Here is a 24,707-nt window from a genome sequence, read left to right on the forward strand (position 1 = left end):
ACAATTTATAACTCATGATTTATTGTAAAAGTGTAATAAAAATGTTGTATATCACAGTACCTCTCAAGAAGTTGGCTCCACGAATCACAGTGATAGTAAACGGTCTTAAGCCTATAGGAGCTGGCTTGGACTTTTGAATGCCTGAAATACTACTTTTCAACGTATTATTAAGATAGGTTGAGTTCAGGTCGAACCTAACTAAATATAATAAAAGTGACATTATGGACTTTAAAGTTAAAATATATATATGTTTATATTATAGCAGATACATGCAGAAAGAAGAAGAAGAAGTGCAACACACAAGTCCTGCAGATTGAAAAGCTGTGAAACTGTGCGGTGTGCAAGAGAACAGCTAGCTATTGAGGACTACCCAGGTCCGTTTTTATTGCCCTCATCAATAAAAACTATCAAACTAGTTCTTTCCATTCTTCCATCATCAAGTTTAGCATACTGTTTTACATTCATATATAGTTTTTTTTTTTTGGTTTGCTTGAGATAGACATTCATATATAGTTTATTTCTTTCATCAAGTCCAATTTGAGTTATGTTTTTGTTTTTTTGTTTTGTTTTTGTTTTCGTTTTTGTTTTTGTTTTGACAATGAGGATCAGAAGAGTTGGTATTTCGTTTTCATAAACAGGCCGGTTATGTTTATTTACTTTGTGTTGGTTTGACTTCACTGTTTTACATTTTTTTTTGGGCTTAACTTGGGTCCTACGCCTATAGTTACAGTATCAATTTTGAATTATGTTATATATCTCATGCTTTATAGTTTTGATGTTATAATTGGCTGGTTTTGAGAGATTCAATCCGGTATGGCAACTGGGTGCTTATGATTTTTTACTTTATGAGATCGAATTGCTCATTTCTTGCTATAACTTTTACAGTAACATATTCATGATGGGTACCTTAAAAAAGTTAGATTTTGATCCCTGAAATTTGGTTTAAGTTCGATTTTGGTCCTTTAATTTAAAAAACTCGGATTCGATTCTTGAAATTTCAGTAAGGAAAAAATTCCATCTCTCCGTGCCTATAAAACTGGTTCAATTTTGGTCCCTTAAATATGAGGTTGGTTCGAATTTGGTCCCCTAAAAATACGGTTAATTCAATTAATTCTCTTAAAAATGAGATGCCTTTGCATACCATTAGTCACTGACAAAAAAATAGATGAAGGGAGCAAATTGTTCTATTTCTAAAATTTCAGATAGCAAATCTGAAGTTTTTAAGTTTAAAGGACCAAAATCAAACCTACACCAAATTTTGGGAGGAAAAGTATAATTTATTTCCCCCCTTTTAAAGGCAAGTACCAGTAGTTTCTTAAATACCAAGGGCCAGTGGTCTAGATTGGGCCTTCTCAGAAATCAATAAAAAAGATGCTTGAAAGGTTGAAGTTTCTGATATCTATGTCTTTAGATGTGTCATGTTGCCATCCAAGTTGTGAATCCACATGGTTTGTTGCGTAGTGATAAATACATGACTCACCATAAATGTCTTTTAGGTTTTTATTAATTTGATTCATCAGCAGTGGAAGCACAAGTGCCTATGAAGGCCCGTGACACTAGAGAGAAAGAACAGCAAACCATTCATCCTATGGATCAAACTTAAACAGTTTTGGACATGCTTGAACCTTGCATGAGATAGAACGAGTCCATTTATTTGCAATTGGATTTGACATGCATCCTTCTGTCATTTCATGAAAATTTAGAAAACTTTCCTTTAGTGCAACAAAATTGGCATATTTCACATGTTCACTAAATCAAAATAGACTCAAATCAGATGTTATGTAAAAAAGAATAGAACAATATTATATGTAACAAGGATTTAAATTGTCTTTCCGTCAAAGAGAACTCCAGCCAAAAATGTAAATCTATTAAAATGAGACATGAATGTTTGTAAGCTTATCTCTTATATTGAAGATTTTTTTTTTTTTTTTTCTTTGGATGTTGCAGTTCTATATTACAAAGCATCCGCTCGGTATTTGCATCATGCGTGCTTTTTTGAGCTGCCTCAGCTTGAAGAAGAATAAGCAAAAACCTCGGTATCAAGAGGCTATCATTCTTGCTTCTGAAACATCTTGTAAGTAGAAAATTTGAGCTGACTTGATCAATTTTGACTTACAAATGAAATAATCAGATCAAGGACAGACAACTTTAAGTTATCAAATTCTTTTATATATCCTAATTAGGCCCTGCTTCAGTTTTTCTTCTTTGTGGCCTTAAGTTCTCTACTTGCTCTCAGCTACACAAACAAGTGGAAATATGAAACTGAAACAGAAAGCATATTTATTCAGAGTAAGGAAGTCTATATTCTAGCCTATCTAGGAAAAGATTTTTCAACTGGCTTTTCATTTGCTATGTTGTCAAGTGTCTTGGTAGTTATTCTCAGCTGCCTGTAGGATACGTCTCCTTTTATTAGTTAGTTAACCTGCAAGGCTAGGACAGCCACATATACCATGCAATGCCCCGCGTTGCATCGGCCAATCAGTTCATGCATTTTGAATCAATGCTAGTTTACTTGATAATTGTTGGTCCATGTAAGTGCTAGCTAAAAGCTTAGCTCACTTGATTTTTTTAAGTACTTAGCTCACTTGATAGGTTTTTGGCTCTTTGCATTAGTTTACTTTCTCAACCTCATGCCCTGCCATTCCTTCGCAGTGGCTTCTTGAGTATTTATTTGTGTGGGATATAACTATGGTCCATGGAAGTGTGTGTATGTAACCAACTGGCTATTGTCTCAATGTACGCTAGCATTGTGCTTATGGATATTTCTCCTCAAGCTATACTCATGCCATTCTCAACATGGTGTTGCCTGTATTGCACCCACAATTCAAGTAGAGAAAAACTCCCTCATGCCTCTAAAGTAGATTGAACCAGGTTGTTAGTAGGAACATCAAGTTTGTTCATGCCTTTATTTTTTACCTAATACAAGTCTGCCAGTAAGTTGATTATAGGTCTAGTGCTTAATGCACCATGCTTGTTTCCATGCTGCACATGCCAGGGTGTTTCTCTCCTCTATCTTCGAAATTGCCCTTGCATGGGTGTAGCCTTGGTGTTAGTTGCTGCAAGCATTGTTGTTTAGCTCATTTTCCACTTTGCTTGCCAATATCTTGACTCCCTTGCACATTGTGTGTTGGTTTTGGTATAGGTGCAAGTTGACACCATCTACTTCTATTTCTGTCCACCAAGGGAATAACACATATCTAGTTGAACGTGTTACAGTACATGTACTTCTAACCTACCTGTAGGGAGTAAATGCTTTTTCATCATAATTTTTAGAATCTATATGTTAATTTTTTAGAAGTTTTTTAGGTGAAAAAACCATTTGCTAAGATCAAAGTTCTGTTAGCGGGCATATAGGGGAGGGGTGGGGGGACTACCCCTAAAGGCATAAGAAAAATCTGGTTTTCTTTATAAGGAACTTGTAAAGGCAATGCTGAGAGCTGTTAGGGCAGAACAAATTTTCTTCAAAGAGACTATTTGTAATGCTCATTCATTAAAACTTCAAAACCTTTTGCACAATTACTGGAGGGACTGAGGCAGCCACAGTTGCCACAAAAAGCTGAAGATAAACAAAGAATTGTCAAAACTGTGTGTTTGATTTGCCATTTGAGACAATCTTATGAATTTTTAAATTTTTGACAGTTACAGTCAATGAAATCAAGGCCTTGTATGATCTATTCAAGAAACTAAGCAATTGCATATATGATGATAGTCTTATTCACAAGGTATATCTATGCAATGTTTTATTATGTAGTTTCTGATTTGTCTCTTTTCATGAGTTAGTGGTGGCAGCTTGGTCCACTTTCTGAAATCTGTGATCGATATGGTTGAAGGTTAACATAGACTTTTTAACACTTTGATTAGAACTTGAAATTATTGGTGCACCTGTGCTAATTTATTCAAATTCTATGGACAGGAGGAATTCCATCTTGCACTTCTTAGAAACAGCCATAAGCAGAATCTTTTTGCAGACAGGGTCTGTATTTTCTGCGTTGCACTGTACTCTTTGTTTCCTTTTTCTACTATTGTTGTCTCTTGTCACCTTGTATACTTGAGTTTCTTCTCATGTCAATTATTTATTACTTGTAATTTTTCTTTTAAATGTATACTCAATTGGGTAAAACGAAAGGTTGTATCTGTTTATCAAAGAAATCCAACTTGTCAGTTTCCTGGAATTCAAAGTGAATTTAGAATAACAAATGGATCTAAAAATGTTTTCATTGTAAAACAAATGATAAAAAACTTTATTATCCATTGTAGCTTGTTGTCCATAATCCATCTAATTGTCAACTGTCTTACTTTGTACATAAGAAATTTCAGCCAGCTGATATTGAGTTATATGCATGCCTACACTAAAACATATTGCAGGTATTTGATCTGTTTGATGTCAAGCATAATGGGGTTATTGAATTTGAAGAATTTGTTCGGTCTTTAAGCATCTTCCACCCAAATGCACCTAAAGAAGACAAAATTACATGTATGACAATTTGCCACAACAATAAATCATTTCCTTCTTCTTAATTTTCATCTTGATGTATGTTTCTTGTTCCAGTGAAGATATAAATTGTATGTTGAAATATGCAACCCTCCCTTTATCTATCCAAGATCTTTTATGATTACTAAGCTGGGAAAGGATTCTTTTGCAGTTGCATTTAGATTGTATGATTTGCGACATACTGGCTACATTGAGCATGAAGAGGTGAGTTACAAATTTTCTTTTTGTCCTCATGGTATCTTTAAATATATCACAAAATCCAATTAATGGCAACAATAATTGCTCAACTGTTGCTAATATTTATGTGGCTTTAACACTCACATGACCATATGCGAAATGTCTTTACGTTTTTTCATATAGCACAAATACTTCAAATTGGAGCCTATCCAGTAGAAGGGGGCCAGCTGGGTGCGGGAATTCCCCCCAATTTATTATCTAGTTAATCTGATATCAAGAATTTAATTGTAACCTATTCTATATGTTATTTTCAACCATATCCTGCAAGGCTTAAACTAGTCTCAATTTTAACCTTGGATAGCTGCCAATGGAAAATTTTATTGCTAGTTTACCATCACTCGGGGACCAAAAGAATAATCACATCAAATATGTTTTGTTTCAGGATGGTCTTCAAAGTGACATATCTATAATTTCCTTCAAAGATAAAAAATTAAAATTAAAATTAAAGAAATCACAATACAAGACTAAATAAGATATTAGAGGATTCCAATTAGATATCTGGTTTGTTATTTTCCTTCACAATTATTGCAAGCCTGATTATTAGACTGAGCAGTTCTCATTGTTGTAAATAGGAAATTTTTGAAAAAAAATATCACCATGAACTTCTACAAAGCTTTGGAGAAAGCTGATTTTATTGGAAATTTCATTTATGGAATTGCAGAAGAAGTGTGAGTCATGTTAACAACTACTGTCTGTCATAGCTTTGTTCTTGCATACAATGTTACAGTTCTCATTGTTAGACTGAGCAGTTCTCATTGTTGTAAAAAGGAAATTTTTGCAAAAAAATATCACCATGAACTTCTACAAAGCTTTGGAGAAAGCTGATTTTATTGGAAATTTCATTTATGGAATTGCAGAAGAAGTGTGAGTCATGTTAACAACTACTGTCTGTCATAGCTTTGTTCTTGCATACAATGTTACAGTTACTATACCTTTCCTTATCATATGGTTTTTGTCAGATTTGGTATATAATCTCTTGTGTAAGTATAGCAGCATATAAATCTTGTTCCAAACATTTTACTGTTGTTGAACTTCCTAACACTCTCTACAAGTTATCTTTAATCACTCAATTGTTGCGTCCTCTATCTCATGAACTACACTATTGCTACTCTTGAAGTTGAAGGAGATGGTTTTGGCTATTCTGACTGAATCTGAATTGACACTTTCCGATGAAGAAGTGGAATCAATTGTCAATAAGGTGTTACACATGCTACACTTCATATTTGCTGTATTTTCACTCAATGTCTATATCTAAATTTCCATTGGTTGTCAAATTTGTTTATTTGTTTAGACAATGATGGAGGCTGATTCAAAAGGAGATGGGAAAATTGATCAAGAAGAGTGGAAGGAATTGGTAGAAAAGAATCCAGCTCTGATAAAGAACATGACTCTTCCATATTTAAAGTAGGTCCTACTGTTGTATCCATGCATCATCTGTTGTTCAGTTCATTTTTTATAATGCTTGGTCATGATATCATTTTGGATTTAAACTCTAGCTAGTTACAACTCTATATCACTAACCATACATTGAAGCAAGAATCTTGAGATGGTTTGTATTAGAAGTTATGTTAGGAGAGAGAGTAGAAGTACATAGAGATTAAAGTGGTTCAGCCTCTTGTCCTAACCCCAACAACGTCTATATTGTCTTAAATTGTGTGTTACAATGAGTTGATTGGGGTATATATATAGAGACTAATTCTAGGCTAACCATATACTAACCTTGGGGTTACTTTACTTGCACTACAAGTAGAATTAAGATTACTTTGCTTGCACTACAACTAGGTCCTAGTATATATTGAATCTATATGGCCTCGGGCCCTGAACCTTACCATATCTAACAGTTTGACTATTTAAGAGTAAAATAAGCAATTCACCGGGGGTTGGAAATATTCACTAACAAGATGAACTATCCATTTGAAATTGCTTTACTACTCAAACTATATAGTTATTCTAATTATTCATAAGTGGTTCCCATTTTCCAGGGACATAACTCTGGCATTTCCCAGCTTTATACTGAACACTGACTTTGAAGAGTAGAAGTACTTGCCAAATAAAAATAGTTCACCCATAGATGCTGTTCACTTCAAGGCACATTCCCTGTGGACAACTTGGTCAATCATGGTTGCTGCTAAAGTGGCAGAGAGAGGAGCAAAGAACCAACAATCTCTGAGGCGCCTCCCAAGCACTTTTGTTAGTGAGATCCAGCCAGTGTATCCTGCTTGCTATTCACAACAACAAATCTTAATGTTTCACCACATAGTTTAGTTTACATTATTTTTCCTCATCTGTATGGCATAAAAAAAAGTTTATAGTGAGTCATGATATAACATGTTACCACCTTACCTAAAAGTTTAGGTACTGGTCAATTACATTATATTAATCACTTGTGACTTCCATTCGATGTGAGACTTAACTACTCATACTGACACTTGTATTTGTATATGCAACACCTCTATGTTAACTGATTGTCATGCATTCATCATTCTTCTTGAGTTTTTCAAGTCTTTAGTTTTACACTATCATACATCCTGATTATCTTTACCCATGGTGCTGCCACTACAAGGGGGAGAATTTCATTACTTCAGGATTACAACTCCATGAGGTTCGGTTGTCATTTTTAATGATTTGTTAATTGATCAGAATCATTGAGAGTAATTTGGTCAAGTTAGCATTTGGAACCATGCTTAGTCAACAACCAAGTTGTACCTTTTCCCATTCTAAAAGAGAAGGTGGATTGCTCTCTTCTCTCTCTCTCTCTCATGAGTAAGTTATACACACCTTTATTAGGTTCTCTCAACCCTCTACCCAGATAAGAGGAGGAAGTGTTGTTTGAACCAAGGCTTATTGGCAGTTGCATTGGATTTATGTGCTACACAAAGATAGTATGCTAACTTGCTGAAGCAACTATGTAATGGTAGAGCCAGATTGTTGTCAATGGTCTTGTCTGGACTATACTTTAAAGTACGGTAAATGACATGATAATTCCCTCTGATTAAGACTCCTATGAGTTTATAAAGTCATGCTTTCCATCCAACTTAATGGAAAATAACCCCACACAAAAAAAAGGACTAGTGTCATGTGTGTCTTTGAAAGAGAAGATGGATATTTTTATCATTTTATTAATCATTTTTTGTCAATCTGAATGGAAAATATGACATTGCAATTTTAGTCCAAGATATACGGAGGTAGAGTGTAACCTTGAAAAATCAGGGGGTAAAAGAGCGAGCCTTTTTTTTTTTTTTCCTAAGAGCCATAATGTTGTCACTTACCATAATAATATTGCCAAATATTATGTCATTTCCTATATAATTCCAGATTCCTTTACCGTACAAATGATGCTAAAAAAACTCATGATCCTTTTCTCATTCATCCACAAGTTGGTCCAATCTTCTAGAATCACCAAATGGAGAAAAATTGAACACAGTATAGCATGGAAAATTGCGTATTCCCACAATATAATTCCAAATTCGGAAGCATATAGCTGTGCAGCGATTGGACATTTTCTAATCTGGTTAATTAAGGCAATGCTTGAAGAGAGAACCTCGTCCTCTACTTTAACAAGCTTCCATTCTTAGTACGAAAGAGAAGAACTAGATTCCAGCATCAAAGTTTAAAACCATGCTATATATTCAAAAAAAAAAAAAAAAAATCCATGACCATTATAAGGAAATTTTCTTGTCATCTTTAAATCAGGAATTAGGTACTACTGCGGAGGGTTGTCCTTAAGCACAGGATTCCAATTATACGGAAACATTGCGGAGGGTAGTAGTAGCACTAGCAGTCCACTTTGGTGTATATGGTAGTCCTCTATCCTTCCTGGTCACTTGTTGAAAAACCTTAAATTGATATTCCCTGTCACCAATTGATGTTGATAATTAACATTTTAAACGAATCAATCCTATTTGTTTCATGTAAAGAGACCATATCTTATGTAAATATCTCCTACGTAAGGTTTACGTGTGTAAATAAAAAAAAAAGTAGCGCAATTTTTTTCACAATTTACTTTCATACGGATTTGTTGGGTGCACTGCACCACGGGTCCAGCCCACTTGTAATAGACATACTCATTTAATGAGCTTATCTTTCGGGCAAAATTTGCCCAATGGTAGATTTTCAGAAAAAATTTTGGTACATAGCATGCGGATGAAATATTTTAGTAAGTTGGACTGTTTTTGGAACTCGAGTTTAACAAACTTGAGTTCCAACCCATTCCCTCTTGGATGAAGTCTGACATGGACCAAAAAAAAAAAAAATTGTGGAACTCAAGTTCCATTTATACAGAACTCAAGTTTCCTAAACTCGAGTTCCTTGTGAAAAATCTCCACTTTAAAAAAAAAAAAAAACAGTCTAACTTACTAAAATGTTTCATCCACATGCTTTTTTGTTAATATTTTTCCAAAAAGATGATGTTCTACAAATTTTGTCTTATCTTTCATGTCTCTTATAGCTTTTTTGGATGGAGGGGAAGTAGAATATAGGGAAAAAGAGTGAGTTAAGTTACCTTGTTTGGATGTTTTTTAAGAAAGGAGAAGGAGAGATTTGGAGAGATTTGGAGGGATTCTAACTACTTCTATCTCCTCGTTTTTAATTTCCCCAAATTGGAGAGATTTGGAAGGAGAGGAAAACATAGAAATGCTTGACCAAATGAATTACCAAATTTACCATTACCATACTAACAAAATTACAAACTATGAAAAAGTTAATTATTCCACTCCCCCTTACTTAATTTTAAAAATATCCAAATAAGGTGGAGGATAACCATTCCCCTCTACTCTCCTCCCCTTTACTCCCCTCTACTCTCCTATCTCCCAAAACTTCCAAACATAGCATTAACTTTTCTTCATCATGTACAAAAGTCAGCATGAGTTATCAGGTTGGCTGGCTTTGGATTTATTGGGGTTGGTTGGCTTAGGTGTGTTGGACACGTTGAGGAGAAAAAGAGAAAAGAAAGGGGTTGATATATTAAGGCTATTCGGCCTAAGAGCATACACATCTGATTTCTATAAAAAAATCCATTTTACCATCTCAAAAACTACTTTATCGTTTATACCATATCATTTATAACACACCCAACATCCCAATTTTTATTTTTCTATTCAACTCATTATAATAATATATACTATCTAATAAAATAATATATATAGTGCTATAGTGCCATCCTACCCAATAAAATATAATAAACATTTTACAATTTTTGCTATAGTGCCATCCTACATTTAGGATGGCACTATAGCACAATTGCAAGACCAGGTAATGTAGAATTGTACTGTAGCTCAATTGTAAAACCAAAAATATTATTTTATTCTTTTTCTCTCTCCACTCTGTCTCCTTGACTCTCCCACTCTCTCAGGTCTGTCTCCCATGTCTCTCTCTCTCTCTTTCTCAGGTTTCTCCCTCTCCCTTTGCTTTCTCTCAATGATTTCTCCATCTCCCTTTGCTCTCCCTCAGGCCACCATTGGCCACCATCGCCCAACAACACCAAGCCCAGGCTGCATCTCACCCAGCGATGCCCAAACCCAGGCTGCCGTTGGCCACTGTCTCACCCGGTGTGGTCTGATGGTTCTCTCACAGTGATCGGCATGGTGTGGAGGTTTGTACTTGGGTTGTTCGTAGAGGAGATCGTGGCAGATCATGGGTCTCTCTTCGATCTAGTGGGTTTATTGATGGGTTTGTTATGGGTCTCTCTTTGATCTTGTGGGTTTATGGTTGGTTAGTGGTGGAGATCGTGGCAGATCGGTGGTGGGTTTCTTTGGAGGTGTGGGTTATTATGAGTAGGTTTCTTTGGCGGCGTGGTTTAAGTGGTGAGTTTTGTTTGGTGTGAGTCAGGTGGGTTATGGTTTGGAGATTGCTGTTCGGCATGGTAGAAATTGGCATGGAGCTGTGAGCATTAACAGTAGATTGGATCGAAGGGGAGGTAGAGAAGCGCCAAGCCACAAATGGGGAGAGAGAGATGAGAGAGGGAGACTGATAGTGAAAATGGTATGGGTAAAATTTTGAATTTGTGATTTGTGTATTCAAATTTGTAGCAATGAGTTTTGCAGTGATGGGTTTTGTAGCGATGGGATGCTCAAGATCGCTACCAATGATGGGTTTTGTGTGTGTTTTGCAGTAAGGTATGGATTGATGAGTTTTGTGTGTGTTTTGCAGTGAGGCATGTTTCGGTAAGTTTGTATCTGATGATTTTGTATCGATGGTTTTTTTTTTTGGGTTAGTCCAGCAGTGGTGGCTCTGGGTTTGGCCATGGGTTTGGCCGTGGATATGGGTATGGTCGTGGGTATGGGAATGACTGTGGCTTTTTTTTTTTTTTCCTGTTGGTGGTGGTGGTGGTGGTGGTGGTGATTTTTGGTGGTAGGTGGATGAGAAAGAGAGAAAAATAGAGAGACGAAGAACAAAGATGAAGAGGAAGAGAGAAGAGAGAGAGATTTTTTATATTATTTTATTATGTAATTTATATTATTTTAATATATTGTAAGTAAAAATAAAAGTTGGGATGTTGGGTTTATTGTAAAATGATATTGTATAATTGATAAAGTAGCTTTTTGGGATTACAAAATAGGATAGGATAGGATTTGAATTCTCTAATGCTTTAAGGAAGAGCAGAAGAAAAAAGAAATTGGCTAAACCAAAGTTAAGGCAAGTGGGTTGCATTTATTGTGAATTGATGTCAAGAGTGTAAAAGGAAGAAAAGAATGAAAAGATTTAGAAATAAAAGGAGAGGCCATTCGGCCAGTGAGTAAGTGGAGAAGTCCGAGAGAATGCGATTGAGGACAGTGCAGTCTTGAAAAACTACTTGAGTGAGAGCAAGCAAAAGAGAAGAGAAAAAAATAGAGAGCAAGAGAAAATTGTGAGAGAGACACAGTGAGAAAGAGAGCAGTGAGTGAAGAGAAAAAGAGAGTTTTTTTGCTCAAGTTATATCTTTAAGTGTTATAATCTCTATTTAATATAGTGAAATTATTTGAAATTTGTCCAGTAATTTTTCCCTTCAAGGAGAAAGGATTTACACGTAAATCTTTATGTTCTTGTGGGGTTGTGCTTCCGTTGTACTTGCTAAAATTTATTCCCGCTTATATAGAGTTTTTCCCAGTAGGACTCACCATTGTTATTACTTTCATTGTATACTATACTACTAATCACCACATACCACCTTGATAATTACAAAAAAAAATGTGTGAAATCTTTTTATGTCACTATGCTTATTGTCTTGGTAAAGCAAATGTTAGTGGACAGTAAAGTAAAAGAGTGTATCTCGTACATTTTACATATGCACTATCCCACTTGCAACGTGCAAGTCTCACAAAATTGTGAGACTCATATGTTGGGAGATCGATGACATATATATCGAATGAATAAAATAATGGAGAATGTTAACCAGCACCGCTTGGTGCTGGTTAAGGGCAGAAAAAACAAAAAATATTTGTTAGAAAAAGTAAAAAATATCCTAAAATAGTATCTGTAAATTGAAAAAGTAACATAAATTGAAAAAGATGACACAATTTTTTTTCAGAAAAAGGTGTGCTTAACGGAACACAACCCTAAAATAATTATTGGTAGAGTAGTATCTGTCTTGAGAGGTTGACACCGCCAAATCACTGTACCATGTTCCCAACTTGGACGGTTGGAAAAGTGCACATGGTGACGTTACCTTTGGACTGGGGGGGCAATGGCCCCCACCTCCCCATTTTTTTTAATTATTATTATTATTATTATTATTATGTACTAATTTTAGCAATTTTTTTTACAAAATTACATTCTTCTCCCTTAAACAATATCATTAATTCTTTTAAGAATAATGTCATATTCACAAATTTTTTTACAATATTTTTACAAACTATTTTGGTATCAAATTCTTATTGGTTCGCACATGGACCTACCACTCACATAATTTTTTTACTTACTAGTAACCACTTATTACATTAATAATTTATAAAAAAAAAAGTTTGTAGCACTAGTATTTTCCTCATTTTAGTGATTATAAAAAAAATTATATATCTAAAATCTAAAACAAAATATACAAGACCAAAAAAAATAGCTCAATAACAAAAATTACCAATAGTGAAACTAAAAATAAAAATTAAGCTCAATTAACCAATTTTATTTAAAATAAACAATCCTGCCCTTTAAAAAATTCTAAACAAAAATAATTTTGTTCTTATCGTCACCAAAAAAAAAAAAAAATCTCAACAACTAAATAGTAATAGAGTCGTCACCAAAAAAAAAAAAAAATCTCAACAACTAAATAGTAATAGAGTCAAAAATTAAAATTGCTGCACACAATCAACAGTAAAGTCGCCTCCATCCCTGCAGCCTTTTTCCCAGGTGGACTACATCTAAAACAAAAAGTCATGCAATATCGAAAGCATAAATACGCACAAAAGTAGGTGACAGGTGCAGATTTGCATAGCTTTGTAGTTTGTAGGCAATTCAGAATCAAAAACTTTGGCATCCTTTGAAAGCCTTTTTGGCACTTGGGTGAATGAAACAATAAAACCACAACAGCATTCTCATATAGGCAGCTCTTCTGAATCCTATTTTCCAAACAATGGTTATAGAAGTACTCATATTTGATATACCATATTGTTTTCCACAAAAGAAAGGCTTTTATTAAACATCAGCGAGCTTCACCTTCACAATGGGCTGCATGTGCATAAAGCAGCGAGTTAAACACGATGACCCAGCTTTTCTCGCTTCTCAAACCTGTTGTAAGCTTCATTTTCTTTTCATTTACTCATTTTCAGGTTGTGATGCACGGGTTTTACTTGTTAAAAACATATCTATGCCTTATATTTTTGCAGTTAATGTGACCGAGGTTAAAAATTTGTATGAGCTATTCACGAAACTAAGCAGTTCTATAGTTAATGACGGGCTTATAAGCAAAGTAAGTTGCACCCATCACTAGTTCCCATGGCACATATGTATGAACATATAGAATTGTAATATCCAGATGCAATACAAGTTGCTATGAAGTGGGCAGACTTGTTTAGATAATATTATACTAACCTTAATCCCTTGTTAGAATAATGGTTAAATGATTAAATTCATCATTTCTTAACATTTTAAAGTTTTGAGATAGGTGGTTGTTTATCACCCTTTCCTAATTGTTTAAGCTTTTAGAACAAGTAGTAGTTTATCACAGTTTGAGTTTACAATCCAATACTAAAATATATAGTAATTAAGCTCTTTTCATATGGCCGTATGAGTATCTAATCTGAACTTGGTTTTGAGTTTGCAGGAAGAACTTCAGCTTGGTTTATTCAGGAGTGTCAAGAAACAAAGTCTCTTTGCAGACAGGGTCAGCTTCTGGCTTTTATCTTGATATTTGAGCTAAAATGTTTTTGCTTTAACTTTCTGATAGTAAAATGTTTTTGCTTGTCCCTATCTTAACAGATCTTCCAACTCTTTGACTCCAAACATGATGGGGTGATAGAATTTGGAGAGTTTGTTCTTTCTCTGAGTGTCTTCCACCCAGAAGCACCTCAAGCAGATAAAGTTGCTTGTATGAAATTCTTCTAATCTGTGTGTGCTTTTGTGCATGTTTAAAGACTACTAAAGCTTCATATCTGATGTTGCAGTTGCATTTCAATTATATGATATATGGCAAACAGGCTTTATCGAACGGGATGAGGTAAAGAGTGAGATTTTGACCTTAATTCTTGTTCTTGCCTAAACAGATGTTACTGGTGTATAATACATAAAGCTTAGAGTCCCCTAAAATGTGGTCAAGTTAAGAGATAATGGCAACAACAACAAAATAAAGTAACATAGTATGCTGTTCAGCACTCAAAAGAGTTTTTTGAGTTAAATGCGATCGATTGAATTTATTCAAAGATGTTTACAATGGAATATCTTCAATTTATCATGTTGTCTAACAAAATCTGTGCCATACACACTCATGAAAGGTCAAGGCAATGCTTTTGGCATTTATGAAGGAGTCAGACTTGATCCTTTCTGAAGATATAATTGAAGCCATTATTGATAAGGTATGGTTTACAAGATGGTGCAACATGTAAAACTCTGTAATTGTGTTGTACTTAACCATACCTTTCGTTTTGTAATTGTATAGACATTTGAGGAAGCTGATTCAAAAAAAGATGGAAAAATTGACATGGAAGAGTGGAAGGAGTTTGTGTCTCGCAATCCATCCTTACTGAAGAACATGACAATTCCATATCTGAAGTAATTCCTTTTTATCCTGTTTCTGCGTATCTCTTAATGTGATTAATTTAGTCTTAATGTGATGTGAATTCTATACACAACCTTCTATGGAGATCTATTGTGTAAAAAAGAATCATATAAGAATATCTGCAACATGTCACAGTAAACTTTAATTTCATCCCAAATACTAGAAAAATATATATTTCCCAATTGCTTTGTTTAGAAATTTTTGGAAAAGAAACGATTCATTAATGCTTAGTGATAATTATGATACTATGATTGTACTCTTGACGTTCATCGTTGTATGTTTGGATGTCTTCTTGTCATCCTAGGTAAAAGCCTTGAAAAACTGCAATAAATGAAAATGATCCTGACACAAATATTTTTTCTCCCCTCAACTCACCAAATGAGATTCTATGCAATTGTAGATTCACATCTTCATTACGTTACTATGTTGAGGGTTTTTTTTTTTTTTTTTCATCTTCTTCTCATTCTGTTTTCCTTTTGGGGTTAGAGATAGGTCGCATCGAAAGTACTTATGTCTAACGAAAACGCCCATCTATCTGGATTGTAAAACAAAGCAGTGTTTTTATAGTCTATGTTTGCTACTATGGTTCATTTATTACAATTTTAGAGCTGATTGTCTATATAATTTCATTCATTGCAGGGACATCACAACTGCATTTCCTAGTTTCATGATGAGATCAGACTTTGAAGATGATATTAACAATCTTTGAAAAGGATGACATTGGATTATTAAAAGAATGAAATATGCCCTATTATTTGCCAGCTTTACATGAATCAAATATTTTGTATGCTCACTTTCACATTTATATAGTGATAACATCATCCTTACAGTCTCAGCTATGTATCCTAAAGAGTTTTTTACACTATGTGGGCTAGTAATAGATGTAGAGGATGTGTAAACCAAGGAAAAATTCCAGACCAGATACTTGTCCGTATTTGGAGTAGTTTGCATTCTTGAAGCCTTTTGCATTGGATCAGTTTTCCTTGAGAAGTACCATTTCCTTCAAGTTCATGGGATAGCACATTTTTGTGTGCAGGCCATTCCACACATTATCTGCTAGTATGGCATTTACTGCATCAGTTGGGTGGAACTGATCCCACCAGATATAGGTGGATGCATTACTGCAAGCCATTTGTGATGATAGGCACAAGATCCAACCCCTGTACTCACCCAACCCACAGCAAGCAGCAGTAGTGTCATTAAAACCTGAACATGAGCACAATTTATAGTATGAGAACAATAGAAAAGACAATTTTTTGGGTAAAAAAATATAAGAATTTACAACATCTCTCACCATAATTTTCATGGTTCTTTATTATATCCATGGAGCCTTCAAACAGATCACAGAAGATGATGTTGGAATCGGGAAGTTCCTCACCAAGCTCCTCAATCATGTATCTCATGAGAAAGTTGAATTCCCTAACCATGTCATTTATCGACTCAATGCACTCTCCATTCTCACTTCTGTATTGCCACAAGTAGTGAGGTGCACAACCAATAGGTGCCAACCCCATGACCACCAGTTTCCTGACATTAAGGTCATACAGGTTCTGCAACATCAATGTTAAAATGTTAAGGAAGTTTCCAAACTGACAAATGCAAAGAAAACGAAATCCAAGTGAGAGTCGAATTTTGGAAACTGTTCCAGCCTTTAGAGCAATGATTATTAATTTACCCATGCTCTAATTAATTCAATAAGAATTTTGAATGATAATGGCTAAACATTTGAGAAGGAATAAAAGTGATGCATCTTTTGGGAGAGTTTAGCAGTACAGAAGGATATATTCTGTTGTCAAGCCATTTTTGATACATCTCAAGTGGGGGAGGTCCGGGAGGATTCAAACACTGGACGTTTCTGTTGGAATCTTGAAACAGCAGGAAATGCTAATTGACCTAAATGTCATTGGCCTGTTGTCATAGAGTGGTTTGCTTCTATTTGGACTCCGTTTGGAATGTTATGCATTTATAAGATATTCAATGCTTTTTACCGATTTGGGTAATAGTGTTACAGTGCAATGATGCACACAAAAGGAATACTTAGAAGCACAAGGCAGCTAGATTATATTCAACAGATTAACACAAAAATACAAGGCATCCTCCTAAGCATATTAGTACAGAGATCAAAAGCATCCATCATCAATAATTAAATTCCAGGGAAACAAAAGACTAGGAAAAAAACCTTGATTTGCTGCCATATTGTAGAAGCTAAGAACTGGTTGAAACTCCACGGTAAGTAGAGATTTTGTACATTAGATACATTACGCAGATAGTAATGTATATAGTCATTGATTCCAATTGAAAGGTAGAACACTGAATTTGAGATGAGATCAGCTGCACGATGCTCACCCATACTTAATATAAACTGCTGATAGGTATCTGTAAACTGTTGAATTTGCTCTAACAGCGAGATGTGTTGGCCCTGTAGTAATTTACAACAACCAATGTTTAGAATTAATACTTCATAGTATATTAGTATTCCAATTACTCAGCTCAGCAGATCATATGCAAAAACCAACACATGGGGCAAAATTTTAGATGGATGGAGATCCAATTTAACTTGTGATCCTAAAGGTTACCGAGTAAACATAAGGAAAAGAAATACACTTTGGCTCTCATTACTGATTGGGGTTAGAGCAGCTAATTGCTATATCAAAATTCCAAGTTTTCTTATACTTTTTCCTGACTTCGGGAGAAACTAAAGGCTGTCTAAGGCAGTTAATACATCATGATAGTTTACAACCACAGTCAATAAGTTCATTTCCACACACACACATATCAAAGAACCCAATACCCTAGAATCAAACAATAAAATCTGCAATACAATTAGAACATTTTATCAAACAACTGAAAGTCAATTTGTTTACTCACAAGCACAGTTAATCACTTCAGTGTTTTAATTCAAAGTTATCAACATTAAAAGTAATGGAAAGCATACCAATTCTGAACCACTTGTGAAAATAATCCCAGCACCAGCAGAGGCATAATTCACTCCATGGATCATATCTTCAACATTTCCATTCTGCCCAAGATAACTTGGTACAAAGGGAAGCCCAAGCCGCAAAGCTGATTAAAGTATCCAACACAGAAAAGCCTAATAAGAAAAATTTCATAAAACAAATCCAAAGACAATATCCACACTTTAAACTTCTGTTTCAAATAACAAGAACATATTCACGACTTGTTTTCATTCTAGGCTCTCTAGCAAGAAACATGTATGCTCAGTATAGTTGCTGACAAAAATTGGTAAAACAAAAAGAAAGTTAGAACTTTAACCATTAAGATCCCAAGAAAATTACAATTACAAACGAACTAAAGTAATAACCAAAACAAAAAGTACCCATAAGACCAAAATTTATTATATTTTCTCTCTTTTTTTCTCAGTGACCAAACATAGGGTCACTAAACAGGAGACATGAACAAAATCAAGAAAACAGAAACATCCCACAAGACTCAAAATTTAGAGTTTTTTCCTCTCTTCCTCTCCATTTTCTCAATAACCAAACAAAAGGGTCTTCGAATAAACAAGTAATCCCACAAGACTCAAACTTTAGTTTTCTTCCTCTTCATTCTCTCAGTAACCAAACAAAAGGGTCTTCAAAAAATACAAACCAACATTACCAAGATAATCAACCGGTATTCTTCCATTACAGAACCGCCCAGTTGGGCGGTGCGTGTCAAAGTCTCGACCATAAGGAAGGTGGTCGGCACGTGCCAGCGTGGCGAGGAAGTTGTTGGTGCCACAGTCAACGGAGGAGTCGCCAATGATGAAGAGTGCAGGGACAAGAGAAGAGGGTTGTGGAGGAGAGATTGAAGTGGAAGAAGTGGGTGAACTTGTGGGGCTGATAATGGAGTGGATGAGGTTTGGCCCGAAAGCGAAGCGGTCGTGTTGTGAGTATTGGAGAGCTCTTGGTTGTGGGAAAATGGTGGAGATGAGAATGGAGAATAGAGAAACAAGAAGATTGAGCGCCATGGTTTCTTTCTGAGCAACAAAGAGAGAGAGATTTTTAGCGGGTAAAAGATTAGTTGAAGTTTGTGAAATGTCAACAAAGTCCTTTTAGATTTGCTTGGGCCTGAGGGACTAATTAATAGTAGCCCAATTTTGTGGCAGAAAGTACATTTTCCCTTCTCTTCTTAAGATTCAAACTTAGAGTACACTTTATAATAATTGCTATTTATTTATTTATTAGTTAAAGGTTGGTGCGTTGCATGGTTTTATATTAAAATTTATAGAATATATATAATTATTATACCAAATAAGTAATTATTATTTTTTTTTTGAAAGTTACCAAATAAGTAATTATTAAATGAAAGGAATAAATTGCATTGGTACATTAAATATAAAATGATAACACCTCAATACAAAATTATCTTCTAACATGTCAATTGTGCTATAATATCATTTGTAGTTACATGTATCAAACTATTTGCATATGAATTATATATCTAATGAATCTACAATAAAAGTGATTTGCAATATTGTTAACAATAATATTAATGATTAAAATATTTAGACAAAGTAACATAAAATTGGCCAGTTTTAATAGATAGAACTATTCGAGAAATACAACCTTTGTTCTAATTTTTTCCATGCAACGCACAATTTAATACATAAACTTAGTGTAAATGAAAAAAAAAAAATTGCAAAGTTCTACATCTAGATTACAAACCTAACCTCCATAGCCAGATACCTAGCTAATAGAAATCGAAGCTCAAAGCAACATAGAAGAAATATGGCTATAGAATATGGCAACAAATACATAATTTTAAGTTGCGAAGAAGTTGATAACTTGATATGAACAAAAAGAAAATGGAGTTTACCTAATCAAGAAGTTTAGGTTTAATTACATATTAGTTTTTTTTTTAAATAATTTATCCCAAAAAAATAGTTAACGTTATTAGCTAGATTGTTATTAGATTTTTTTTCTTTATCTTATTTTATTTTATTATTTTTTACGTTAAAGTTAACATGAAGAAGTATTTTTTTTTTTTTAGATATACACTTACTTTAGACATGAAGCACTTTTCTTTTCATTTTTGGAGATAAACTACTTAATGATAAGAGTGAATTAGAGTCATGGTAGTATACCCTAACTTTTATATTAGATAATTTTAAGTTGTGAAGAAATTGATAATTTGATATGAACAAAAAGAAAAAGGAACTTACCTAATCAATAAGTTTAGGTATATTTTATCCCAAAAAAATAGTTGACGTTATTAGCTAGATTGTTATTAGATTTTTTTTATTTCTTTTTTTTCTTTTTTTTTCTTTTGTTTACTTTTAAGTTAATACAAAAAAGAAGTATTTTTTTTTCCTTAGATAAACTACTTAATGATAGTTACGTGAAGCAGGTGATTTTTTTTTTTTTGGAGATAAACTAACGTGAAGTAGTATTTTTTTTCTTAGATAAACTATTTAACGATAAAAATGAATTAGAGTCCTACTAGTATACTGTGGTCGCTCCAGAAACTTATAAACCATGAGTGGGAGGGTTACTTAGGCGATGTGGGACAATCCCACCCCTTCGTGACAAAACCGTGAGGGACTGGCTCCCTAAAGCGGACAAAAACTGCTTAATGCGGAGACACATTCCCACATATACTATTCATTTTTAGTTCTTTAAAACTCTAAAAATTTAGTTTTATGTTAAAATTTATAGAATATATATAATTATTATACTAAATAAGTAATTGTACGGCACCAAGATCCTAGGCCCATACAGGCCCTGGGCCCAGTCCCATACAGGCCCTGGGCCCAGTCCCATACCGGCCTTGGGCACAGGCCCAGCAGAAAGGCCCAGTTATCCTACACCCTTCTTGAAACTGCCTTAACGTGAAAACACGTTTTGGGGTCTGAGTCCCAACAGACGATCAGTTTAACTTTCCCGGGCAAGTGAATTGGTCGTGTCCGGGAAAGTCATGACATGCGCGGGAAACTCCTGATGTGCACGGGAGACCGAGTTGCCGAACATATCCATCAAGCAAGAACCAAGTTCCAAGGTTATAAATGCTGCACCGCCCTCTCACCTAAACATCCACTTTGACTAGATAATATTGGACCCTTAGTAGCACTAACGGTGGCTGTAATCATGATCTCCCCACCAACCTTGGCTATAAATAGAAGAAATTGGGGAGAAGAAGGGGTTCAGAAAAATTGAGAGAAAACAATCAAGAAGAGAGTATCAACTGAGTGTTGCTTTGAGTCTCTCTGCCGAGAACGACCCATTGTAGGAAATCTTTAAGCCCACTACAAATAAATTGTGAGCCCAAGTGACCTAAGGCCCAGAAGTCTTGTACTTGGTTCCTACAATTGGCGCCCACCGTGGGGCTCTCCTACGAAGCTGTGGTTCGAGTGAGACTCAAGCAAGGGAGATGTCTGAGGAGCGTTCAGGAGGGCATGTTCCGAGCAATTCCGCAGGATCTTCTCGGGGATCGACATGGAGGGAGAGGAGGCAGAAACGGCTGGAGGATAGGGAGCATCCAAGAGGAGAGGAAAGGTCCGGATTGGGAGAAGGATCGGCCCAGACACACCGGACAATTTCAGGCGTCTCAGCACATCGGCAATATGATGATAGAGACCGAGAGCTGGAGCGATTACGCAGATTGGTAATGGACTTGGAGCTGGAAGCAAGGGGTCGGCGCCACGAAAGGAACCACAACCCCCAACCCAGGAGAAACCGTGGCGAGGAGGGTTCCAGCCGATCTGTTACGCAACAATACCGAGACCGATCACGCTCTCAAGAGTCACATCGACACTCCCGGGAGACGCGTCGTAGACGGGACCGTTCCCGATCGCATGGATATGATGACCAAGGATCAGAGTCGCCAGAGGAGTGGCGGCACCACAACGCCGCAATGGACGCCATGAGCAGAGCCTTGCGGATGGCAGCCCGGTCTCCATTCTCCGATGAGATTGAACGGGCACCCATGTCGAGCAGATTCACGCGACCACCATTCAATTCCTATGAGGGGAGGACAGACCCCGTGGAGCATGTCAGTCATTACATCCACATGATGTCTTTGCATGCGCACAATGATGCATTGATGTGTAAAGTATTCCCCTCTAGTCTCGGCTCTACCGCACTGAGATGGTTCAATGGGTTGCGGAAAGGTTCTATACACAGCTTCGCCGAGCTGATTCAGGAATTCGGCAGTAGGTTCGTAACATGCAGCCGAGTGCAACAGCCGGTCGACGCATTGCTTTCCATGAAAATGAGGGTCGGGGAAACCCTTCGGAGTTATGCCAGCCGATACTGGGAACTCTACAACGAGATTGGTGGAGGAAACGAGAAAATTGCGGCTAGCACCTTCAGGATGGGGCTCCCCGAAGATTCTGAATTGCGGGAGTCGCTGACAAGAAGACCCCCGGAGGATATGAGGCAACTGATGAGACGCATAGAGGAGTACAAACGCCTGGAGGATGACCGGCTGCAAAGCAGGGGGAAAGCTCCTTTTGCGGGGAGATCTCAACAAAGCATCTTGCCGCCAAAGCCGAAAAGAGACTTCAGAATGCAGGAACCAGAGGTGCAGATCGAAGGGGTTAATGTGGTGTTTAAAGAGCCCGTGCACAAAATCTTGGAACGGATCAGGAACGAGCCATTCTTCAGATGGCCGAACAAAATGGGGGGCGACCCATCTCGGAGGAACCAAAACCTATACTGCACCTATCACAGAGACAAGGGGCACACCACCGAGCAGTGTAGGGTATTAAAAGATCATCTCGGACAGTTAGTGAAGGCAGGGCACCTGAAAGAGTTTGTAGCAGATTCCATTGACCGGGAACTCGGGCAGGGCGCCCAACAGAAAAGGAACCCCCTTCCACCACCCCTGGGGGTAATCGACGTCATTCATGCCGCACCAAGAAGAGCAGCAGCGGCAAAAAGGGTAATGACAGTGGCTTGCGCGGAGGGAGAATCATCCAAGAAGAAAAAGAAAGTTGGACGGCTGGCCATCTCGTTCGGAGAAGATGATTTGGAAGGGACGATCCAACCTCACGACGATGCTTTGGTGGTGACAGCCCGGATAGGCGGATTCTTGGTGAAGAGGGTGATGATTGATCAAGGTAGCGGGGCTGACATCATGTACCTGGACCTCTTCGAAGGGCTCGGGTTAAAGACCCAGGATTTGGCGAAGTATGACACGCCATTGGTCTCGTTTGACGGGAGAGTTGTGATTCCCGAGGTGCAAATCTCTCTCCCAGTGGACATGGAAGGCAAGGGAGTTATAGTTACATTCATAGTAGTCCGATCATTCGCACCTTACACCGCAATCCTGGGGAGGCCGTGGATTCACGCCATGGGGGCTGTTCCGTCCACCCTTCACGTGAAAGTAAAATTTCCTACTGAGTATGGAGTTGCAGAGGTAAGGGGGAATCAACAGGTGGCGAAGCAATGCCTTGTAGCCGCGGTCCGGTGGGAAAAGGAACAGCTCGGTCAAGCTGAGCACACCGAGAAAGAGACTGCATAGCAATTACAGAAACCCCGGGAAACTGGGGCGGACGTTGCCGAGGAGGTGCTGAAGGTAAGAATTCCTCCAGATAGTGACAGATATTTTCAGATAGGTACAAGCATGAATGACCGGGAAAGGGTAGAGATGTTGTTGTTCCTGTTGCAGAACATAGACGTCTTCGCATGGAACCCGTATGAAGTGCCCGGCGTAGACCCCGAGTTCATTGTTCACAAACTCAACGTGGACCCATCATTTCCCCCGAAGAAGCAGAAACCGAGAAGAGCGTCAAAGGAACACGTCGATGCAGTAAACCTGGAGGTCCAGCGACTGAAGGAAGCCGGGGTCATAAAAGAAATATTCTTCCCGAGATGGCTAGCAAACACTGTCGTAGTGAAGAAGAAGAGCGGTAAATGGAGAGTTTGTGTGGACTTCACAGATTTGAACAGAACGTGTCCCAAGGACCCATTCCCGATGCCCAAGATTGATCAGCTAGTAGATGCCACGTACAGGCACCCGAGAATGAGCTTCCTGGACGCCTTCCAAGGCTACCACCAGATTGCCTTGGCGCCCGAGGACCGAGAAAAGACAGCATTTATATCTCCGAACGCAAACCATCACTACGAGGTCATGCCGTTTGGATTGAAGAATGCCGGGGCCACCTACCAGCGTATGATGACAAGGATGTTCCGAGAAAAAATTGGATGCACGGTTGAAGTTTATATCGACGACATGGTGGTAAAAAGCAGAAAAGAGTCGCTGCATACTGAAGACCTTCGGGGAGTATTCGAGATACTACGACGGCACAAGCTGCGCCTGAATGCCGAAAAGTGCACTTTCGGAGTGGGGGCTGGCAAGTTCCTGGGTTATCTGATCTCCACTCGGGGAATAGAGGCTAACCCCGACCAAATAGAGGCCGTCAATCGCCTCAAACCACCGAGCAATCCTAAGGAGGTGCAAGTTCTCACTGGAATGTTGGCCGCCCTGAACCGATTCATCTCCAAGTTTGCCGATCGCTGCCGGCCATTCTATCAACTTCTGAAGAAGTGGAAGGGGTTTCAATGGGACGAGAGCTGCGATGAAGCTTTTCGAGAACTAAAGGAATATTTGGCAAAGGCGCCGAGGTTAACGGCCCCGGAGCCCGGGGAGGATCTGTTTATGTACCTTGCAGTCACCGATCATGCCGTAAGTGCTGTGTTACTAAGGGACCGGGGAGTGCAAATGCCGGTGTATTACGTGAGCAAAACCTTGGTCGATGCCGAGACAAGGTACCTGCCTCTTGAAAAGTTGGTTTTGGCCCTGGTGCACGCCACGAGGAAGTTACCACACTACTTCCAGGCACACACAGTGTTCGTC

The 24,707-nt window shown here is 37.3% G+C and overlaps 3 protein-coding genes and 1 long non-coding RNA gene across 5 annotated transcripts; 3 read left to right on the top strand and 1 right to left on the bottom strand.

The window, feature by feature from the left end:
- Positions 1 to 230: 230 nt before the first annotated feature.
- On the top strand, positions 231 to 7,221 carry LOC126713298 (calcineurin B-like protein 7). 2 transcript variants are annotated; one of them, XM_050413024.1, is made up of 9 exons: positions 231 to 374; positions 1,948 to 2,074; positions 2,237 to 2,289; positions 3,914 to 3,973; positions 4,366 to 4,474; positions 4,644 to 4,696; positions 5,847 to 5,927; positions 6,021 to 6,133; positions 6,712 to 7,221. In XM_050413024.1, the coding sequence occupies exons 2-9, from the start codon at positions 1,984 to 1,986 to the stop codon at positions 6,764 to 6,766; spliced, it is 615 nt and encodes a 204-aa protein (XP_050268981.1). In that variant the 5' UTR covers positions 231 to 374; positions 1,948 to 1,983; the 3' UTR covers positions 6,767 to 7,221. The 2 variants fall into 2 exon arrangements, with proteins under 2 accessions (XP_050268981.1, XP_050268980.1); XM_050413023.1 differs by lacking the exon at positions 2,237 to 2,289 and adding an exon at positions 3,640 to 3,722.
- Positions 7,222 to 9,956: 2,735 nt separating this feature from the next.
- LOC126713299 (uncharacterized) lies at positions 9,957 to 11,702 on the top strand. The gene is made up of 2 exons (XR_007651320.1): positions 9,957 to 10,708; positions 10,839 to 11,702. It is a non-coding gene; the product is annotated as an uncharacterized LOC126713299 (long non-coding RNA).
- A 1,355-nt stretch (positions 11,703 to 13,057) lies between these two features.
- On the top strand, positions 13,058 to 15,738 carry LOC126713300 (calcineurin B-like protein 7). Its single transcript, XM_050413025.1, has 8 exons — positions 13,058 to 13,428; positions 13,522 to 13,604; positions 13,959 to 14,018; positions 14,114 to 14,222; positions 14,299 to 14,351; positions 14,626 to 14,706; positions 14,790 to 14,902; positions 15,549 to 15,738. Exons 1-8 carry the CDS (start codon positions 13,359 to 13,361, stop codon positions 15,616 to 15,618), a joined length of 639 nt encoding a protein of 212 aa, XP_050268982.1. The 5' UTR covers positions 13,058 to 13,358; the 3' UTR covers positions 15,619 to 15,738.
- A 144-nt stretch (positions 15,739 to 15,882) lies between these two features.
- On the bottom strand, positions 15,883 to 18,958 carry LOC126713301 (GDSL esterase/lipase At5g08460). Its single transcript, XM_050413026.1, has 5 exons — positions 18,528 to 18,958; positions 17,845 to 17,972; positions 17,089 to 17,328; positions 16,204 to 16,459; positions 15,883 to 16,115 (listed from the first exon to the last, which is right to left on the bottom strand). The coding sequence occupies exons 1-5, from the start codon at positions 18,877 to 18,879 to the stop codon at positions 15,883 to 15,885; spliced, it is 1,209 nt and encodes a 402-aa protein (XP_050268983.1). The 5' UTR covers positions 18,880 to 18,958.
- Positions 18,959 to 24,707: the final 5,749 nt, after the last annotated feature.

The sequence above is a fragment of the Quercus robur genome, chromosome 2, assembly GCF_932294415.1.
Source record: "Quercus robur chromosome 2, dhQueRobu3.1, whole genome shotgun sequence".
In the NCBI taxonomy this organism is placed as follows: Eukaryota; Viridiplantae; Streptophyta; class Magnoliopsida; order Fagales; family Fagaceae; genus Quercus; species Quercus robur.